Genomic DNA, 18,154 nt, shown 5'->3' with positions numbered 1-18,154 from the left:
TCTTTTGTTAAACAAACTCTAAGAATATTAGGGTAGCCAGGTGGTGGTGGTGGCAGCACACGCCTTTAATCCCAGTACTTGGGAGGTAGAGACAGCCGGATCTTGGAGTTTGAAGCCAGCCTGGTCTAGAGTTCCAGGACAGCTGGGGCTATACAGAAAAATCCTGTTTCACACCCCCACCCCCTGCAAAGAATATTAGAATATAAAACTTAGGTTTTGAAATGGAAAGATGTCTATGAGACTTAAGACATAGAGGATAAAAAGAAACACTGTCTATCTAACTGTGTACAAAAAATAAAGGGGGCTCTTGAGATTGCTCAGCAGTCTCAAGTCTTACCAACTAAGCTTGTTCCCAGGACACATACAGGAGAAGAACTGATTCCCACATATTACCTCTGACCCCTTAACTCCCCCTCCTCCCTGCCCTAACTAACGAAAAAACGGTCTTAAGGAGGCTGGAAAGACTGCTTAGTACTTAGGAGTGCTTGTTGCTCTTGCCAGGAGCATTGAAAGGGCATCTGACTAGTCATGCTGCAAACCTTAAACCCTAGCACTCAGGAGGCAGAGGAAGACAGATCCCTGTAAGTTCAAAGCCAGCCTGGTCTATGCAGTTGGTCTGTGCTGAGTGTTTCAACGCCCCTCCCAAAGTCCATGTCCGTTCAAGATGAACCAACAGTGCACATAAATTCAGCATCACCTTCATCTATGGCGTTGACCCAGATGAGGGGGGCACAGGTGGCAGAGAGGTGGGGTCTGGTCTCACACTGATGGAAGAGTAGACAGTTCTTACAGCCTTTAAGAGAGCTCATCTGGCATCTTTCATAATCTAAACCGTGAATATCATTTAAGGTAACAAACCATGTCCCATGGGTCCACTTCCTCAGTCAGAATACATCTCCCCTCCAGGGTGTTTGTAACAGAAAAACCAAACAGGCAATTTTTGTTTTGTTTTAGAGATAGCGTCTCACTGTGTACCCGAGTCAGCCTGGAACTCACTGTGTAGAACAGGCTGGCTTCAAAGAGAGATCCTCTTGTTTTTGCCTCCATAATGCTGGGATCAAAATCTTGTGTTACCACACCTGGCCTAACCAAGAAGGAAACATCTTTTTCCTCCCATTTTTCGAGACAGGGTTACACTGTGTAGCCCTGGCTGTCCTGGAACTCTGCCTGCCCCCGCCTCACAAGTGCTGGGATTAAAAACATGTGCCATCACTGTCTGGCTCAAACCAAGTCATTTTTAATCACCAGGGAATACACGTCATGGTCATCAGCTGGGTCTTGCGGTCAGCGAACTGCTACAGAGAGCAGTGGGAATAAGGCCGCTAGCTGTGTGTGGACAGGTCAAGATCTTCAAAACTGTAAGAAGAGCAAGATGCAGGGTCGTACATACAATATGATCCCATTTATTTAAAAATAAAGATTACACATTTGCTTATCTGCATAAAATTTTTCTGAAAATTACATAGAAATTATTAATCGAGGTTACCGCTGGGGAATGGTAGTGGGGTCCAGTGCCAGGAGAGAGACACGACTTTCTGTATTTTGGAGCTTTTGAACCACGTGGACTTTTTAAAGAGATAAAGCTACAGAGGAATTCTCTACTGAAACATGAATTATGCACATTTTTAGATTTGTATTTGATCTTCTTAAAGACAAACTGACTTGAGGTACTTAATGTTTTTCCAGGATTCATACCCACTTGACAAGTATTTTTAAAAAATCATATATTGCCTCGTTATTGTGGAGATCTTATTCAGCCTAGGTTGGACTTGAACCTGTACCTGAGGATAAACTTGATACCCCTGCCTCCTCCTCCCAAGTGCTCAGACTACAGCATGAGACACCACACCCAGCTTGCTGCATTTTTAGAAGACAGGATTTTAAATCAGGCAGTTACTAGAAATTTTTAAAAACTCACATTTTTGTTGTTGTTTTTGAGACAAAGTTTTATCTTGTAGCCTTGGCTGGCCTGAACTTGCTATGTAGACCAGGCTGGCCCTTAACTCAGACTGCCTGTGAGTACTAAGTGCTGGGATTTTAAGTGTGAGCCCCCACACCTGGCAAAACTCTTTAAATAATGTATTTATGATCAATGCAGAAGACTGGAAAAATTTATGAGTACAAAGAACTAAGACATACAGCCATCCAGTAACAAAGTTTTCTTCTTTCTTTACATACACGTTAACTCACTGTCCTCTACACACAAAACTTACTCACAAAGCTGGACTCATCCTATGCCTACGCTATGTCTTCTATCCTTTTTCACTAACACACAGCAGGCAGGCAGTAAATATGCAAGTGCTGGATTAGTATGGACCATTTCTCAACAGAAATGACGCCCACAGAGAGCATTTAGTTGTTTCCAGTTTTTAAGTTAAACTAGTAATCAGGTCTATACATAGCTGAACTTTTGCAGTGATGATCACTACTTAGGGCATGTTTTCAGAAAGGTTCTGCTGTCCCCAGCAGCTCAGCAGCTCCTCTGCTTCCTGCCAGCATTATCATCGCACAAGCCTATCTGCTGTCCCACAGGGCTGGATAGAGTGTTCCCTCCTCTCACAGACCCAGTGGTCTTCTCTAACATGCAGTCGTCATGTTTCAAGCATCTCGACTTTTAGTGGAAGAAACAGTACAGTAGAGAATGTCTTCCAAAGCCCGAGGGACAACCACAGTGAAGGGAGGTGTGTCTCTGCTCTTCCCTGCTCCTACCCTTTGGTCCTAGAAGTGTGACTGCTGAATGGGACACTTTAGTACAAATGTTAGTGTGCAAGCTAAGCTGCAGACTCTCCATGCTCATCTGTTTGGCATCTCAGTGACCTAGGACGCATGGGCCCTGGTGTCTGTAAGATCCAGAATTCCTGGATTTAAAGGAAACGTAGCCAGTTATTTTGCTGACATCTTCAGGGCAGCGCTGGGAGGGAAGTCAGACAAAAGTGACCTTGATATAGCCCTGGACAACAGAAAGATGCTTACAGCAAAAATAAAATTATTCTCATTTTTGGAAAAACATTTTTATTCAAGGTTTAAGTAAGATCAAAAACTACAAGATTTTGTTTGCAGCCGCTGAGTGCAAAGAGAAATGTAACCATCATTATCGCCTGACAGCTAGTGGAAGAGCTCTAGAGTCAGACTACCCAGTGACATACCTGTTACTTTGTGTGGCTTAAAAGTCTTGCAGCAAAAAGTATTCTAAATGAAACACTGGGCTGTAAAGTTTGAGCAGGAACTGGTAGGTGGCTGGGTGAGCAGCTGGTTAGCCTACACAAGGACCTAGCATCCAGCTAGTTCCTATTTTGACTTTTTCAGGTTAAACAACATTAACTCCTAACCTCTAAGCAGAAATAAAGAGTATATCCATGGTGTGAAAACAGAAGCAGACCCCTTGTCCAGCGGAAGCTGGAGAGGACTCCGGGGAAGCAGTGAAGATGTCCCACTGTGCCTGCCATCTACATCTGCTGCGTGGAGTTCCCATTCCAAGTGTTGTTCTCATCTTCGCCCTCGTCCGGAGTCCTCAGTCTGTATATCTTCCCTTCCTTCTTAAAGTCCTCCCCACGCTTCTCCAGCACTCTTTTTCGGACTGGCTCCCTGGCATGACAAAGAGGAGGAAAGGGGAGGTGACCCAAACACAAACAACACAAAGCTGTTTCTTCACACTCTGCTGATACAGGACAGGCAACTATACTTTGTTTTTAGCTCAACAATGAAGTCAGTCTATGGGCAATATTTGCATCTCTTCCTGCAGTAAGTGATTTTATTAGCCTTTACTAATTTAATCTCCTCATTTCTAGAAGTCAACCAGTCAAATCATCATGTTGATTTTCCTGATGACTTACTAAACCTCAGAACATGATCATTTGCTAGCTAGATTTCAAAACCTCATACAAGCTGACACACATACCAAGATACAACTTATGGACCGTCCTAGAAGCTATATAAAGCTCCAGCTGTACCTTAACTGCTAGAAATGGCTGGTCATTTGCAATCCTTTCAAAACCTTTACAGTGACTTTTAACCAAGAATAGGACTTCCTCTCTGAAAACAGGAAGGAAAGAGTCTAAATTTAAATAATTGTTTGTTTGTTTTTGTAGACAGAGTCTCTGTGTAGCCTTAGCTGTCCTGGAACTCTCTCTGTAGACCAGGCTGGACTTGAACTCACAGAGATTTGTTTGCCTCTTCCTCCCAAGTGTTAGGATTAAAGGTGTGCGCTGCTGCCACTACTACCCAGCAAGTTTAAAGAATTTTATTAACAGAAAATGAAAAAATAGTGGAACATGAAGCCTTACCCTTTCACTCTTACCCTTTCATAGACATTCGCTCTCTCCTCTGCCTCAACTTCAAGTCCCTTTCCCTCCTTTGAGAAAAGTTTGAATGGTTCACTTGGCATCCTATTCCATACTACAGTAATCACTGAATTAAATGTTTCCACCTACTCTTCAGCAAGACTAAGGATGTTATTGATCTTGTTGCCTAACACTCAAGATAAAGGCCATATCAGCTAATCGCAGTATCCAGACAGCAGAGTAGTGGCTTCCAGGACTGATAGATTTGCTACAGTGTCTACTATAGGCCCAAGAGAAGTGGGAGTGTAGTGAATAACTATACTCTAGTACTTGGGAAATGGAGGCAAGAGGATCAGGAGTTCAAGATCACAGACAGTTAAGAGGCCAGCCTGAACTTCTCAAAACACCTCACCACTGCAAGACAAAACCGCTAACAGAGCGTGTTTAATGAGAATGAGCACTGTCAGATGGTGACACAGCGTCCTCCTCTGGACAGCACTTCTTGGTAACCTATCTATTGAGATTATGCGTCAGAGTATGGCTACAGCTATCGGTGCTGTCTGTAGAACCAAATCTTTGCTCTGCAATCAATTAAGTCTCAGGACATCATTTCTCTTTTTCTTGTTTTTCATTTTCCGTGTGCCTCAGGGTTTCACTGTGTAGCCTAGAAAGGACTCAAATTCATAATCCCCACCCTCCACCTGCTTGCCCACCAGGTTCTCAGGTGCCAGGGATTACTATGGACCCTGACAAGTCTGGCTTAGAGGCACCATAGTCAAGGGAGCATTTCATTTTTCAGTGTGATTTTCTTCTGAGTGACGCAGACGAGGAAATCAGCCAGTAGATTAAAGAAAACTCAGACTAAATTCCTGTAAAGAAATTATGCAAGACTATAAGCAACTAGTGGCATTGTTTTAGGCAAAACACGGCTAGCAAGAAGGCCAGGTGTGGTGGCACAAACCTTTAATCCTAGCTCTCAGGGAAACAGAAGGGAGGAGGAGACCAGGCTGTGAGTGTGATGTCAGCCTGATCTGCATAACAAGTTCCAGGCCAGCCAGGGCAACAGAGTGAGACCCTATCTTAGAAACAAATGAACAACAACAAAACATGGCTAGCTACAAAGATAGGAGAGACTGGGAGGAAAAACTGTGTTAGTAGACTGGGACAGAAAGAGTTCAGTGAAGGGGAAAGAGGCAAAGCTGCTTTTTTAGCAACTTTTTTCTAGCAAGGAGTAAGAGACCTACTGGACACGACCCGGATATTTTACCAACAGAGAAGACAAGAACACCTACCTTTTCTCTGACTTGGATGATGCAGGGTTGGAAGGCTCTGTGGGTGTGGCTCTTGCTGAAGTCTGTGCAGGAGGATTACTAAATAAAAAATTGCTAATTAGTCTCCATATGGCCAGGAATGGATAAAGCACCGTTCCCAGTAATGTCCAAATGTCTCTACTGGAAGAGTGGACAATGGATGTGGCTGGCCGTCCGGCCTAGAAATGAAAAAAATTAAAGATAAACAAGCAAGTAAAGACTACATCGGTACAACTGAATCACACTTAGATGCTTCTTTTATCTGGAAATGAGATTCTACTGACTTTGTCTCAATCCAAGGGAATAAAAATGATCATTTTTTACTACTTTCCATGTGCCCACAAACTTATGGGGACCCCCAGAGCTGTTTGTCTGTCTTTGTTTCTTTCTACTTTTGGAGATGGGTCTGGAACTCACTCTGTAGACCAGACTGGCCTTGAACTTACAAAGATCTGCTTGCCTCTGCCTCTACCACCCAAGTACTGGGATTAAAGGCATGCACCATCACACCTGGCTAATTTTACTTCTTAAAGAACAATTAGGGGCTGGAGAGATAGCTCAGTGGTTAAGAGCACTTACTGCTCTTCCAGAGGACCAGGGTTCAATTCCCAGCACCTACATGGCAGCTCACAACCATCTCTAACATCCTCACACACACATACATGCAGGCAAAATACCAATGCAAATGAAATAAAAGCAAGCAAGCAAACAAACAAACAAATAAATAAAGCTGTTATAGCTAAAAACCAATTAATTAATTTTATGTGTATGTGTGTGCCTGAATGTATGTATGTGCATCATATACATGAGCCCAGAGGTAAGAAAAGGGCATGGGATCCCCTGGAACTGGAGTTACAGACAGTTGGGAGCCACCATGTGGATGCGAGAAACTAAACCCAGGTCCTCTGCAAGTACAGTAAGTGCTCTTAACTGCTGCGCCATCTCTCCAGCTCCTTATTTATGTCCTGAGACAAGCTCTCACAATGTAACCCACACTCACTATGTGAACCATGGTGGCCTCAACTTACAGAGAGATCCATCTGTTTCTGCCTCCCATGTGCTAGAATTAAAGGGGTGTGCCACACACTGGGCTGAATCAACAACAACAACAACAACAAAAGATTTAGTCTTCTTTTATGTGGATTAATGTTTTGCCTATATATGTGTACTACATGTGTCTGGTGCCCAGGGCGATCAGAAGAGGACATCAGAAGAGGAACTGGACAGCTGTGAGCTGCTATGTGTGTGCAGGGACCTTAACTTGTGTCCTCTAGAAGAGCAGTACCTTCTCATAATTGCCAAGCCATCTCTCTAGCTCTGAACCAACTGTTTTTAAGAAAAGTAAACTTTGGCAATAAAATTAACAACTTTGAAAATAAAAGTCTCACTAATGGGGTTGGGGACTTAGCTCAGTGGTAGAACGCTTGCCTAGAAAGTGCAAGGCCCTGGGATCAGTCCGCAGCTGGTGGGGGTGGAGGTAGAGTCTCACTAACTAGAAGAAAAAGGCTTAAAACAAACAAACAAACAAACAAACAAACAAAAAACCAAAGAAAAATAAATGAGTAAAAGATTAAGATTTCAAATCCAATAAACACCACGAAATTCTGATTGCAGGGTTGTTCCAAGTGTGATAGCATCTCTAGTTTATAAAGCAGGGAAAACTGTACTGACCAGGACATAAAGACTCCGCTGACTCTTCAGGTAGGACCCTGGCAACATCTTAGCTTTCTGAGCCTCTTTTCTCCATGAGGGATCAAAGTGCTATACTTATTGGGTATGATGGCGCACCCCTTTAGTCCTGGCACTCAGAGGCAGAGGCAGAAGACCTCTTTGAGTTCAAGGCCAGCCTAATTTACACAGTGAGCTCTCAGACACAATAAGACCTTGTCTCAAATAAAAACATACAAAAACAAAACAAAACAAAACAAAAAAACAAAAAAAGCAAGCTACACTTGAAGAATCCAATGTTATTTTTATGTTATACACATATTTTTAATGTGGTAGACAGTAGAGTCATAGGCTAACAGTCCACAGAGGAAACAATTCAATACTTGTTTCCCTCTTTTAATGTTTTTGCATATAAAACTGTTAAAATTCAAAGGCTCACAAAACATTAGCACCACAAATGTATGAGACAGAATAAATGGCACTATAAATTGACCTAATTTTGGCTACTTTGTATTTTAGTTTACCCACAGCCTTCTCTCTTCTGTCAATTCTACACAATGACCAAGAACAGAAGAGGCAGAACCCGAGAGCAGAGCCCACACTGGCTGCTTACTGGCAGCAGCACCACGGAGGCACTGGGGGCGAGCTCCAGATCCAGCAGCTTTCTCTTATAGTCTTCTTTGGTGAACTCCCTCCTGGGAAACATGGTAGCCAGCGAAAAATTACCATAGGTGTTGCCAACAGTCTGGAACAGAGAAGTGAATCTTAGAAAAGGTGCCTTTAAAAAAGTAAGGTACTAACAATATGCATCATTCGAGAGTCTACAATGACTGCTAAAATCACTTCAATTTACAAAGTACAATTAGACAGAAATTAAAAAACTACTTAGCAAAAAAATTGTTTTAAAAAGTAGTTGAGGGGTTGGGGATTTAGCTCAGTGATAGACAGACATACCAAATCCCAATGGTTAAAAAGCTTTTAACATCTAAAATATGACCACTGTCTTGCTTTATTCCAGCTGCTGCAGGTCGAGGAAAAGAGCTCTCTTCTGTGGACCAGCTAGATGGCTCACTGGTTCAAAGTCCTTGCTGACAACTTAGTCAGGTCCCCAGGGAGACAACTGACTTTTCAAGTTGTCCTCTGACCCCCACAGGTGCTGTGGTGTGCATATGCCTCCTCCACCCCACCCCCACACTACTCAAAACAAGCAACGAAGTGGTAGCTGTGCCTTTAAGCCTAACAGCAGCTGGGGCTTCACTCAGAAAACTTAGACTCATGACTCGCCAACACACACTTGGACTGTTATTAGCACTTATAAAAATTTGGAATGGCTTAGCAAACACACTGAGGTCATGTCTCCAAATACATTAAAAAAAAAAACTGCAATGGCTATTATTCGCCTTCATACACAGGCAAACCCATTTCAGCATATTCTACAGACACCATTTTTCCTATATTTTATTTTTATTTCTGACTATTGTGTGTGTCTGAGTGTGGATATATGTGAATGCGGGTGCACACGTGTGTCGAAGACAACTTTCAGGGGTTGGTCCTCTCCTTTCACAGTGGGTTCCAAGAATCAAATCCAGCTTGTCAGGCTTATGTGACAAAGGGTGTTAGTCACGGAGCCATCTCTCCAGACCACTGTTTGGTAATTTCGATGTCAAACACCACATAGTCTTTTGTTTTCACAGTAGAGTACAAAAGAATGAGTTTTAATTATTTTAGAGGACATTCCCATGTTCAGATCCACTAACCCTTTACTCTCCCTCCTCTTCGCTGAGTCCGGCTAGTCTTCCTTTACCTCAGTAGTACCCCTTCTCCTTTCATACATGTTTTGTGTGTATCTATTTATACATGCACTAAAATGTTTATAAAACTCCAGGTTCCACAGACAAGAAGGCTGCAATCATTGTCTAGCTTTTTTTTTTTTTTTTGCTTTATATGATGTCCAGTTCCATCTGGTTTTCCATAAATGATATAACTTTGTTCTGTTTTTATTCTTCTATTGAATAAACTTTAATGAGTATATATACCACATTCTCTTTGTCTTCTCGTATCTTAATGGACATATCAGCTAATTTTGTGTTCTGACCTCTGAGAATGGAGCAGGACCATCATATCTCTGTCACATTTGGGGGGAGGTTTGTTTCTTTGGGTTTTTTGTTTGTTTTGTTTTTTGTTTGTTTTCGGAGGCAGAGTTTATCTATGTAGCTTTGGAGCCTGTCCTGGAACTCGCTCTGTAGACCAGGCTGGCCTTGAACTCACAGAGATCTGACTGCCTCTGCCTTCCGAGTGCTGGGGTTAAAGGCGTGGTTATATTTGTTTTGTTGTTGTTATTGTTGTTTTGAGATAGGGTCTCTCTATCTAGTCCTGGCTGTTCTGGGACTCACAATGTAGACCAGGCTGGCCTCAAACTCAAAAAGATTGCCTGCTTCTATCTCCCAAGTGCTAAGATTAAAAGCATGCACCACAATGCCCAGCCTACAGTTGGTATTTTTTTAAACATCATTGTTTTTAACTTAGTTTTTTTTTTTTTACTTTATGTGCCATGGGTGTTTTGCTTGGAGCTTACAGAGGCCAAAAGAGGGTGTTGGAGTCCATGGAACTGGAGTTTCAGGTGGTTACAAGCTGCCATGTAGATGTTGCGAGTCAAACCCGGGTCCTCTGTAAGAGCAGCTAGTGTTCCTAACCACTGAGCCATCTCTCCATCTTTTTTCTGTTTGTTTTTTAGATCTAATACTAGTAGAGACTTAGCTACGGTAGAGTACAAACATAAATATATGTTCCCTGGGAAACCAAGTTTGTGTGCGTGGCTTGACTGTGACACTTGCTTTACTACAGAAGGATGCACTTAAACCTCACCTCCACTGTGGAATGCCTTCCTATATGTAACTTTAGGAGAGCTGCCTTGGCTGGAGAGGTGGCTCAGCAGTTCAGAGCACTGGCTGTTCTTCCTGAGGACCCAGGTTTAATTCCCAACAGCCACATGGCAGCTCACAACTGTCTGTAACTCCAGTTCCAGGGAATATGACACCCTCACCTAGATATCAATGCACAATCAAGGCTGGCCTGGAACTTAATACGAAGACCCAGCTGGCCTTGAACTCCCAGAGATCCTCCTGCCCCTGCTGTCAAGCCCAGCTGCGCATGGTAGCAATACCTCTTTGATCCCAGCACTTGGGAGGCAGAAGCAGGCAGATCTCTGTGAGTTCAAGTCCTATTTGGTCTATATCCTGAGTTCCAGAATAGCCAGGGCTATGTAGAGAAACCCTGACTCAAAAAGGGCGGGGGCACAAATAAAACCATAACTCCTTCACTGTTCTTTAACCAACATAAAGTTCAGTCTCAGCACAGAGGAGCTTTAGTGGGACAAATGCTTTTAAAGAGTTTTTACAGCATTTATTTTGTGTGGGGGTGGGGTGGAGGAGGCATATGCACACCACAGCACCTGTGGGGGTCAGAGGACAACTTGAAAAGTCAGTTGTCTCCCTGGGGACCTAAGCTGTCAGGACCGGCAGCCAGGACTTTGAACCGGTGAGCCATCTAGCTGGTCCACAGAAGAGAGCTCTTTTCCCCACACAGCCTCCATTTTCGACCTGCAGCAGTTGGAATAAAGCAAGACAGTGGTCATATTTTAGATGTTAAAAGCTTTTTAACCACTGGATAGTAAAGACAGGCAGGGATGCCTTGTGGGGTCCTTGGGACAGCAGAGCTGGATTCTGCAGTGGTGAGGGCCTCCTCCTCTTACGAGTCAATATGGTGGAAAGACTATTTTGAGTAGTTTGGGGAAAAGGTCTGAACCCAATAGGTTTTTTTTTTTTTTTCAGTCATTAAAATTACATTTTAACAATAGGGTCAAATTCTCCTTATGAATATAAGAATGTGTAGTAAAATACCCATCCATTGGGTTCATGTACTTTGCTGTTGTTTTTGTTTTTTTCGAGACAGGGTTTCTCTGTGTAGCTTTGCCCCTTTCCTGGATCTCGCTCTGTAGCCCAGGCTGGCCTCGAACTCACAGAGATCTGCCTGGCTCTGCCTCCCGAGTGCTGGGATTAAAGGTGTGTGCCACCAACACCTGGCTCATGTACTTTTTATTAATTAAATTTTTTCATTTATTTTATATCCTGATTGAAGCTTCTTCAACCCCACTTCCATTCCCTCCTCCCCTCTACCCCCTCAATCCACCCCTCCTCCACCTCTGTCCAGAAAGGGGCAGGCCTACCTTGGGTGCCAACAAAGCATAGCCTATCAACAAGCAATATTCCACGACAAAACCAAATTTAAACAACACCAATCCACAAACCCAGCCCTACAGAGGTACAAGAGAGAAAACTCCAACCAACCCTAGGAAGTTAGCTGCATCCATGAAAACACAGCCAACTTTCTAAGTTTAACCTTGAAGTTATGAGAAAAATACTGGAACATACAGAGCTTAGATCCTAAAGGATGATTTATAACCAGAATCCATTTGAGTCGGGACTAGAGAGTAAAAAGTCCTGGAAATTACTATCTTACTTCCTATGTGATTAAATTTCATATGCCACTTAGATTGTGAGTAAGCCCACAGTTTTGAAGTAAATTCCTGATCTTTTGTATTGGCCAACAGAAAAATGGCTAGACTGTAATCAACCATCAGAAAACAAAGAGAAACCACTTCCTTTCCCGGACAGACAAGTCCTCAGATCATTCCTCTTGTTAATTAAGCATGCTAACAGAACTTTCCTGAGCCTACTGTAAACTGTCATTATGTATAATACAATCCAGAATTCCTTCCATCTCAGGCTATTTCCTGTCATTTTTCTGCTTTGGAACTTGTCCTGAAAGATTTTAATAACTCACACATCTATCTTTATGAACTCACCTGTGCAGCAAACTGCCTTGCTTCTTCTAACGGAGCATCAGAAGGAAACTGATTTGTAAAGGAAGAACCATCGGGCAACCGGAACTGAATTCTTGCAACAGTGCTAGGAAAAAGTCAAGCTGACGTCAGCACCTTCACCTGCAGATTCTCAAGCAGTGTCATTAAGCACCAGACAGGTCAGGACACTTGGAAGGAGAGAACTGACTCCCCTAGCAGTCATCTGACCTCCATGCATGCACATGGCATGCTGCTCCCACCCATAGACAGTTTTCTCTCTCTCCTCCCTCCTTCCTTCCTTCTTTCTTTTTCCTTAAATTTGGTTGAGAGTAGACATGTACTTTTTTAGGCAGGCATGATGGCTCCTCAGGTAAAGTGCTTGCCATGCAAGCCTGTCAACCTGTAATCCCATCATTTGAGAGGCTAAAACAGGAGGATCCCAAGTTAGAAGCAAGCCTGGGCTACATACCCAAGAAAACCATGTCTCAAAAATAATACAAGGGCCTGGTGAGATGACATAAGTTCAATCCCTAAGCGCTTACCTCCACGGAGGAAGTGGAGAACTAATTCCTGAAAGCTGTTTTACATTGACATGGACACCATGGTACACATACAACCCCCCTTCCAGTTCCCAAATAAATGTTGAAGAAAGTTTTTTTAAATCACAAAACAATAAACACAACCCTGTAGCTATCACACTAACTAGAATATTTCATCACTTCCCAAAGTAACCCTGAGCCTATTAATAATCACTCCCATTTATCTCCCAGGCCCTAGCAGCCATTAACTGATTTGCCTAGTTGGAACCTTTCATCTACAAGAATCATATTATATGTGATCTTTCAGAGAGGATTCACGGTTGAAAACATAAATGCTGTATCAGTTCTTGATTCTTTTGTTGCTGAATCTCATCTTAAACTGATGAAATCTATAATCACACTTTGGCTTTTTCGAATAACATGAGCATTTACGTACAGATTTTTGTGCGGACATACTTTCAGTCCTTGTATGGGCAGGTTTTATGTCAACTTGATACCAGCTAGAGTCATCAAAGAGGAGGGAGCCTCAACTGAGAAAAATGTCTCCCTAAGATCTGGCTGTAACTAGTTAGCTTGGTCTGTTTGTGGGACCCCTAGCAGTGGGACCAGGATCTGTCCCTGGCACATGAGCTGGCTTTTTGGAACCTATTCCTTATGGTGAGATGCCTCACTCAGCCTGGATGCAGCAGGGAGGAGCTTGGTCCTGCCTCAACTGATATGTCATTCGTTGCTGACTACTATGGGAGGCCGTACCCTTTCTGAGGAGTAGATGGGGGTGGTGGGTAGAAAAGTGGTGGGGGAGAGAATGGAAGGAGAGGAAGAAGGGGACACTGTGGCTGGTATGTAAAACAAATTTTAAAAATTAATAATAATAATAATAATAATAATAATAATAATAATAATAATAAAGATCTGGCTATAAGGCATTTTCTTAATTAGTGACCAATGGGGGAAGAGCCAGTGCATTGTGGGTGGTGCCATCTCTGGGCAGTTGGTCCTGAACTCTACAAGAAAGCAGGCTGAAGGGACCAAAGCTGCTCCCTGAGACACAGACTCCACTAGCTCCTACTGGACCTAGAGAGCCTTCATCCAATAACTGACAGAAGCAGATGCAGAGATCCACAACCAAACATCCGGCTGAGCTCCAGGAGTCCGGTAGAAGAGAGGGAAGAGGGATTATATGAGCAAAGGGCATCAAGATCACGATGGGGAAACCTACAGAGACAACTGAACCAAGCTCAAAGGAACTCACGAACTTTAGACCAACAGCTGAGGAACCTGCATGGGACCACACTAGACCCTCTGCATACAGGAGACAGTTGTATAGTTGGGTCTGCTTGAGGGACCCCTGGCAGTGGGATCAGGATCTATCCCTGGTGCATGAGCTGACTTTCTGGATCCCATTACCTATGATCGGACCCTTTGCTGACCCCTGATGCAGCGGGGTGGGGCTTGATCCTGCCTCAACTGAATATACCAGGCTTAGCTGTCCTCCCATGGGAGAACTTATCCTGTTGGAGAAGGGGATGAGGGGTAGGGGAGTGGGAGGAGGGATGAGAGGGGGATCTGTGGTTGGTATGTAAAATGAATAATAATTTAAAAAGTGATGTGTGCCACCTAAACAAACAAAGAAAGAAAGAAAGAAAGAAAGAAAGAAAGAAAGAAAGAAAGAAAGCAAGCAAGCAAGCAAGCAAGCAAGCAAGCAGGCTGAGAAGGTCATGGGAAACAAGCCAGTAAGTAGCACCCCTCCATGGCTCCGCTTACGTTCCTGCCCTGCTTCATTTCCTGTCCTGACTTCCTTTGATGATGAACTGTGATGTGGAAGTGTAATCCAAATAAACTCTTTACTTCCCAAGTTGCTTTGGTCATGGTGTTTCATCACAGCAAAAGTAACCCTAACCAAGACAAAATATCTAAGACATATATCTAAGAGTGAGTGCTGGGCCACCTGGTAACTCCATGTTTAATATTCTGATGAATTGCCAAATGTATTTCTAAAATGGCCACACTATTTTATAATCCATTAATAATGCAGAGAGGCTCCAAATTCTCTAACAACTCACCAACATTTGGTTTTTGGGTTTTTTTTTTTTTTTCCGAGACAGGGTTTCTCTGTGTAGCTTTGGTGCTTTTCCTGGAACTCGCTCTGTAGCCCAGGCTGGCCTCAAACTCAAAGAGATCTGCCTGGCTCTGCCTCCTGAGGGCTGGGATTAAAGGCGTGCACCATCAACGCCTGGCTGTTTTTGGGTTTTTTTTTTGTTTGTTTGTTTTGGATTTTTGAGACAGGGTTTCTCTGTGTAGTTTTGGTGCCTGCCCTGGATTTCACTCTGTAGACCATGCTGGCCTTGAACTCATAGAGATCAGGCTGCCTCTCGAGTCCTGGGATTAAAGGTTTGCAACACCACACCCAGTCATAATATTTGGTTATGAAAGTTAGCAATTATCGAATATCAAAAAATACATAAATCCTAACTAAGAGCTGGGCTTAGTGCCCACACCTTTACACCAGCAGTTTGGAGGCAGAGGCAGGTGGATCTCTGTGAGTTCAAGGCCAGCCTGTCCTACATAATGAGTTTCAGGTTAGCAGGGCAACATAGGGAGATTCTGTTGAAAATAAAAAATAAAAATACATAAATAAACACTAACCAGCCCCAAATGCCTGCCTATTTCAGGGTGACATTTATAAAGCAGTAAGTACCTTCGATCTCGAGCAGAAGCCTCCCTCTTGACTTCTGCTTCTGCCTGTCTGGCCAGCAAGGCAGCAGCTTTCGCAGCCTCTACTTCCTTTGTCTTTGCAAAACGAGCAGCTCTTTCTGCACGATCCTTTGAAGTAAATAAAACACCATTAGACACACTACTTCTCACTTTCAGAACCTACACATTCCTAAACACAAGGAATAAACATAAATTCGTGACATTCCCTAAGTTTATATGCAAACTTCACACATTTAAGATTGGAGATTGTTTGTTTGTTTTCTTCATTTAGGTAACTGCCAAGAATCTGAGTTGTTATTACAAAAAAAAAGATGGGCTGGCTCCATAGCCAGGAACAAAGTCTGGTACAAAGTTGATGTTTAATGGGTGTTTGTTGAATGACCACATGAATAAACAATATTCAGATATGTATACAACAGCTTAATTTAAAAAGCACTGCTGGGCTTGTTATGGCTCAGTGGTTCAGCACACTGACTGTGCATCCATATGGCAGCTAAAAAACCTCTGTAATTCTAGTCCGAGGGGACCCGAAATACTCTTCTGGCCTCTGTGAGCACTGCATGCATGTGGTGTACACACATACACATATGCAAAACGTTTATACATAAAAATAATTTAAAAAAGAAAAATAGCTTCTGCAAAACCATCCTAGACTGAGTTGTGCCTAAATCTTTTCAAAGTCTCTCTCTCTCAAAAACAATGCTTTTATACAGACTACCAAGTAACAGGGCTTCACTGTTTGGCTCTGACTGGCCTGTGACTCCCTTTGAGGCCAGGCTGGCCTTGAATTCATGAGCTCCATCTCCATGTCTCCTGAGTGCCGGGATTAAAGACATGCACCACCATGCCCAGTTAGAGAATCTTTTAAAGCTGCACTTTCTTAGAAATTCTTAGTAACTAGGAGGGTGGGGTGGTGCATGCCTTTAACCTCAGCACTTGGCAGATCTCTGTGAGTTTGTAGTCAGCCTGGTGTACAAATCACATTCCAGTGCAGCCAGGGCTATACTGTGAGACACTGTCTCAAAAAATAAAGTAACGGCCGGGTGGTGGTGCCGCATACCTTTAATCCCAGCACTCGGGAGGCAGAGCCAGGTGGATCTCTGCAAGTTCGAGGACAGCCTTGGCTATCAAGTGAGTCCCAGGAAAGTCGCAAAGCTACACAGAGAAACCCTGTCTCAAAAAACCAAAAAAAAAAAAAAAAAAAAAAAAAGTAACATGGAGAAAATAACTTTAAAAGGGTTTTGGGTAGCCAGAGAGATGGCTCAGTGGTTAAGAGCACCTGCTGCTCTTCCAAAGGACCTAACACACATGTAAGGAAGCTCACAACAATCTGTAACTCCACTTCCAGGGGATTTGATACCTCTGGTTTCTGAGAAAATCTACATTCTTATGCATATGTCCACATCAGATACACACCTACATATAATTAAACACACAAATACATTAATAACAAACATAACAACAACAAAACAAAACACTCAATCTTCAGCTAGTGAAATTGATTCAAGGGTAAAAGCAATTATATGAGCCTGGTGACCTTGAGTCCCAGAAACCATATAAAGGTTGAAGGAGAGAACTGACTTCACAAAGTTGTCCTATGACATCCAAATATGTCATATCTCTCTCCCCCTCTCCCCCCCCCCCCACATACACGTTTTTTGATGGGGTTGGGTGGTAGAGATGGCTTAGCGGTTTAGAGAACCTGTCACTCTTGTATAGTACTCTTGTATAGGTTCAATTCCCAGCACCAACGTGATGACTTAACAGTCATCCCAAAGGATCCAATAGCCTTTTCTGGCCCCTGAGGGCACCAGGCACACAACTGGTACACATGCATTCATGCAGGCAAAATATTCATACATGTGAAATAAATAAATCCTAAGAAAAAAATTTTAAAAACATTTTTTGAGTAGCCATATGGATAAAAAAAGAAAAATGTTAAAAATTAAAATAATTATCTATTAATTCTTTCTTAACTATTTCAATTCAATATATAATTCCTTTAAAAAGGGAAGCCCAGATGGTATTCTTCCCATTACTAAAATGTGGTATGTGTGCACTGTTGGTAATGACTGAAAAGCATGAAGAAACAGTATCACAAATGTCAGAGATGCAAGCATTTAAAGTAAACTTCAATGCCAGTGGCTCTCTTCTCTAAGGCCAGCACTTCTCAGGTTCAGTTAGAGAAGGAAGGTCAGGGCTTCTGCTGGCTCCACAGTGTCTCCCAATGAATGGCCGGGGACGCGAGGAAGCTCACCAGTGCAATCTGCTGCTTGATGCGCTCTCGAGCCGCTCTGTCCTCTGCCTTCTCTCGGCTTCTTTCCTCTAACATTCTTTTTGTCAATTCCTCTTCTTGTCTTCTTTTATAATCCAACATTTCCTTTCCAGTCTTTCTCCTTTCAATTTCCTTCTTAATCTCTCTCTGAATCAAAGAGAAGAACTATGAACCAAAACTGTAATCTAATCTTCTGTCCCAGATAGTGTCCTGATGTAAAGAAAGCTAATCATAGAATGCAGTCAAAGAACTTCATGAGATGTCTGCTGGTGAGATGCTCAGTGAGTAAAAGGACCCGCCAAAGTTCCCACTATGGACTCACATAATGGAAAGAACAAAACAACTGCTCTAAGTTGTTTGCTGATCTCCACATACATGTGTGCGTGCGTGCGTGCGTGCGTGTTTTAAAAAGAGCTGAAGAAGCCAGGTGGTGGTGGCCTTTATTCACAGTACTCAGGAGGCAGAGGCAGGTGGATCTCTGTGAGTTCCAGATCAGCCTGGTCTAC

General features: G+C 42.9%; 1 protein-coding gene across 1 annotated transcript in view; it reads right to left on the bottom strand.

Moving 5' to 3' along the window:
* Nucleotides 1-2,992: 2,992 nt before the first annotated feature.
* Nucleotides 2,993-18,154, bottom strand: part of Ubxn4 (UBX domain protein 4) — a 32,023-nt gene continuing 16,861 nt past the window's right edge. The window contains exons 8-13 of the mRNA XM_036202236.1: nt 17,631-17,795; nt 15,357-15,481; nt 12,123-12,225; nt 7,872-8,003; nt 5,573-5,769; nt 2,993-3,585 (exon numbers count right to left, since the gene is read on the bottom strand). Of these exons, the coding sequence (XP_036058129.1) occupies nt 3,447-3,585; nt 5,573-5,769; nt 7,872-8,003; nt 12,123-12,225; nt 15,357-15,481; nt 17,631-17,795 (861 nt within the window). The 3' untranslated portion in view covers nt 2,993-3,446. The remainder of the gene's footprint in view (nt 3,586-5,572; nt 5,770-7,871; nt 8,004-12,122; nt 12,226-15,356; nt 15,482-17,630; nt 17,796-18,154) is intronic.

Source organism: Onychomys torridus, chromosome 11 (assembly GCF_903995425.1).
Source record: "Onychomys torridus chromosome 11, mOncTor1.1, whole genome shotgun sequence".
NCBI lineage: Eukaryota > Metazoa > Chordata > Mammalia > Rodentia > Cricetidae > Onychomys > Onychomys torridus.
This window is presented reverse-complemented; position numbering and strand designations above follow the sequence as displayed.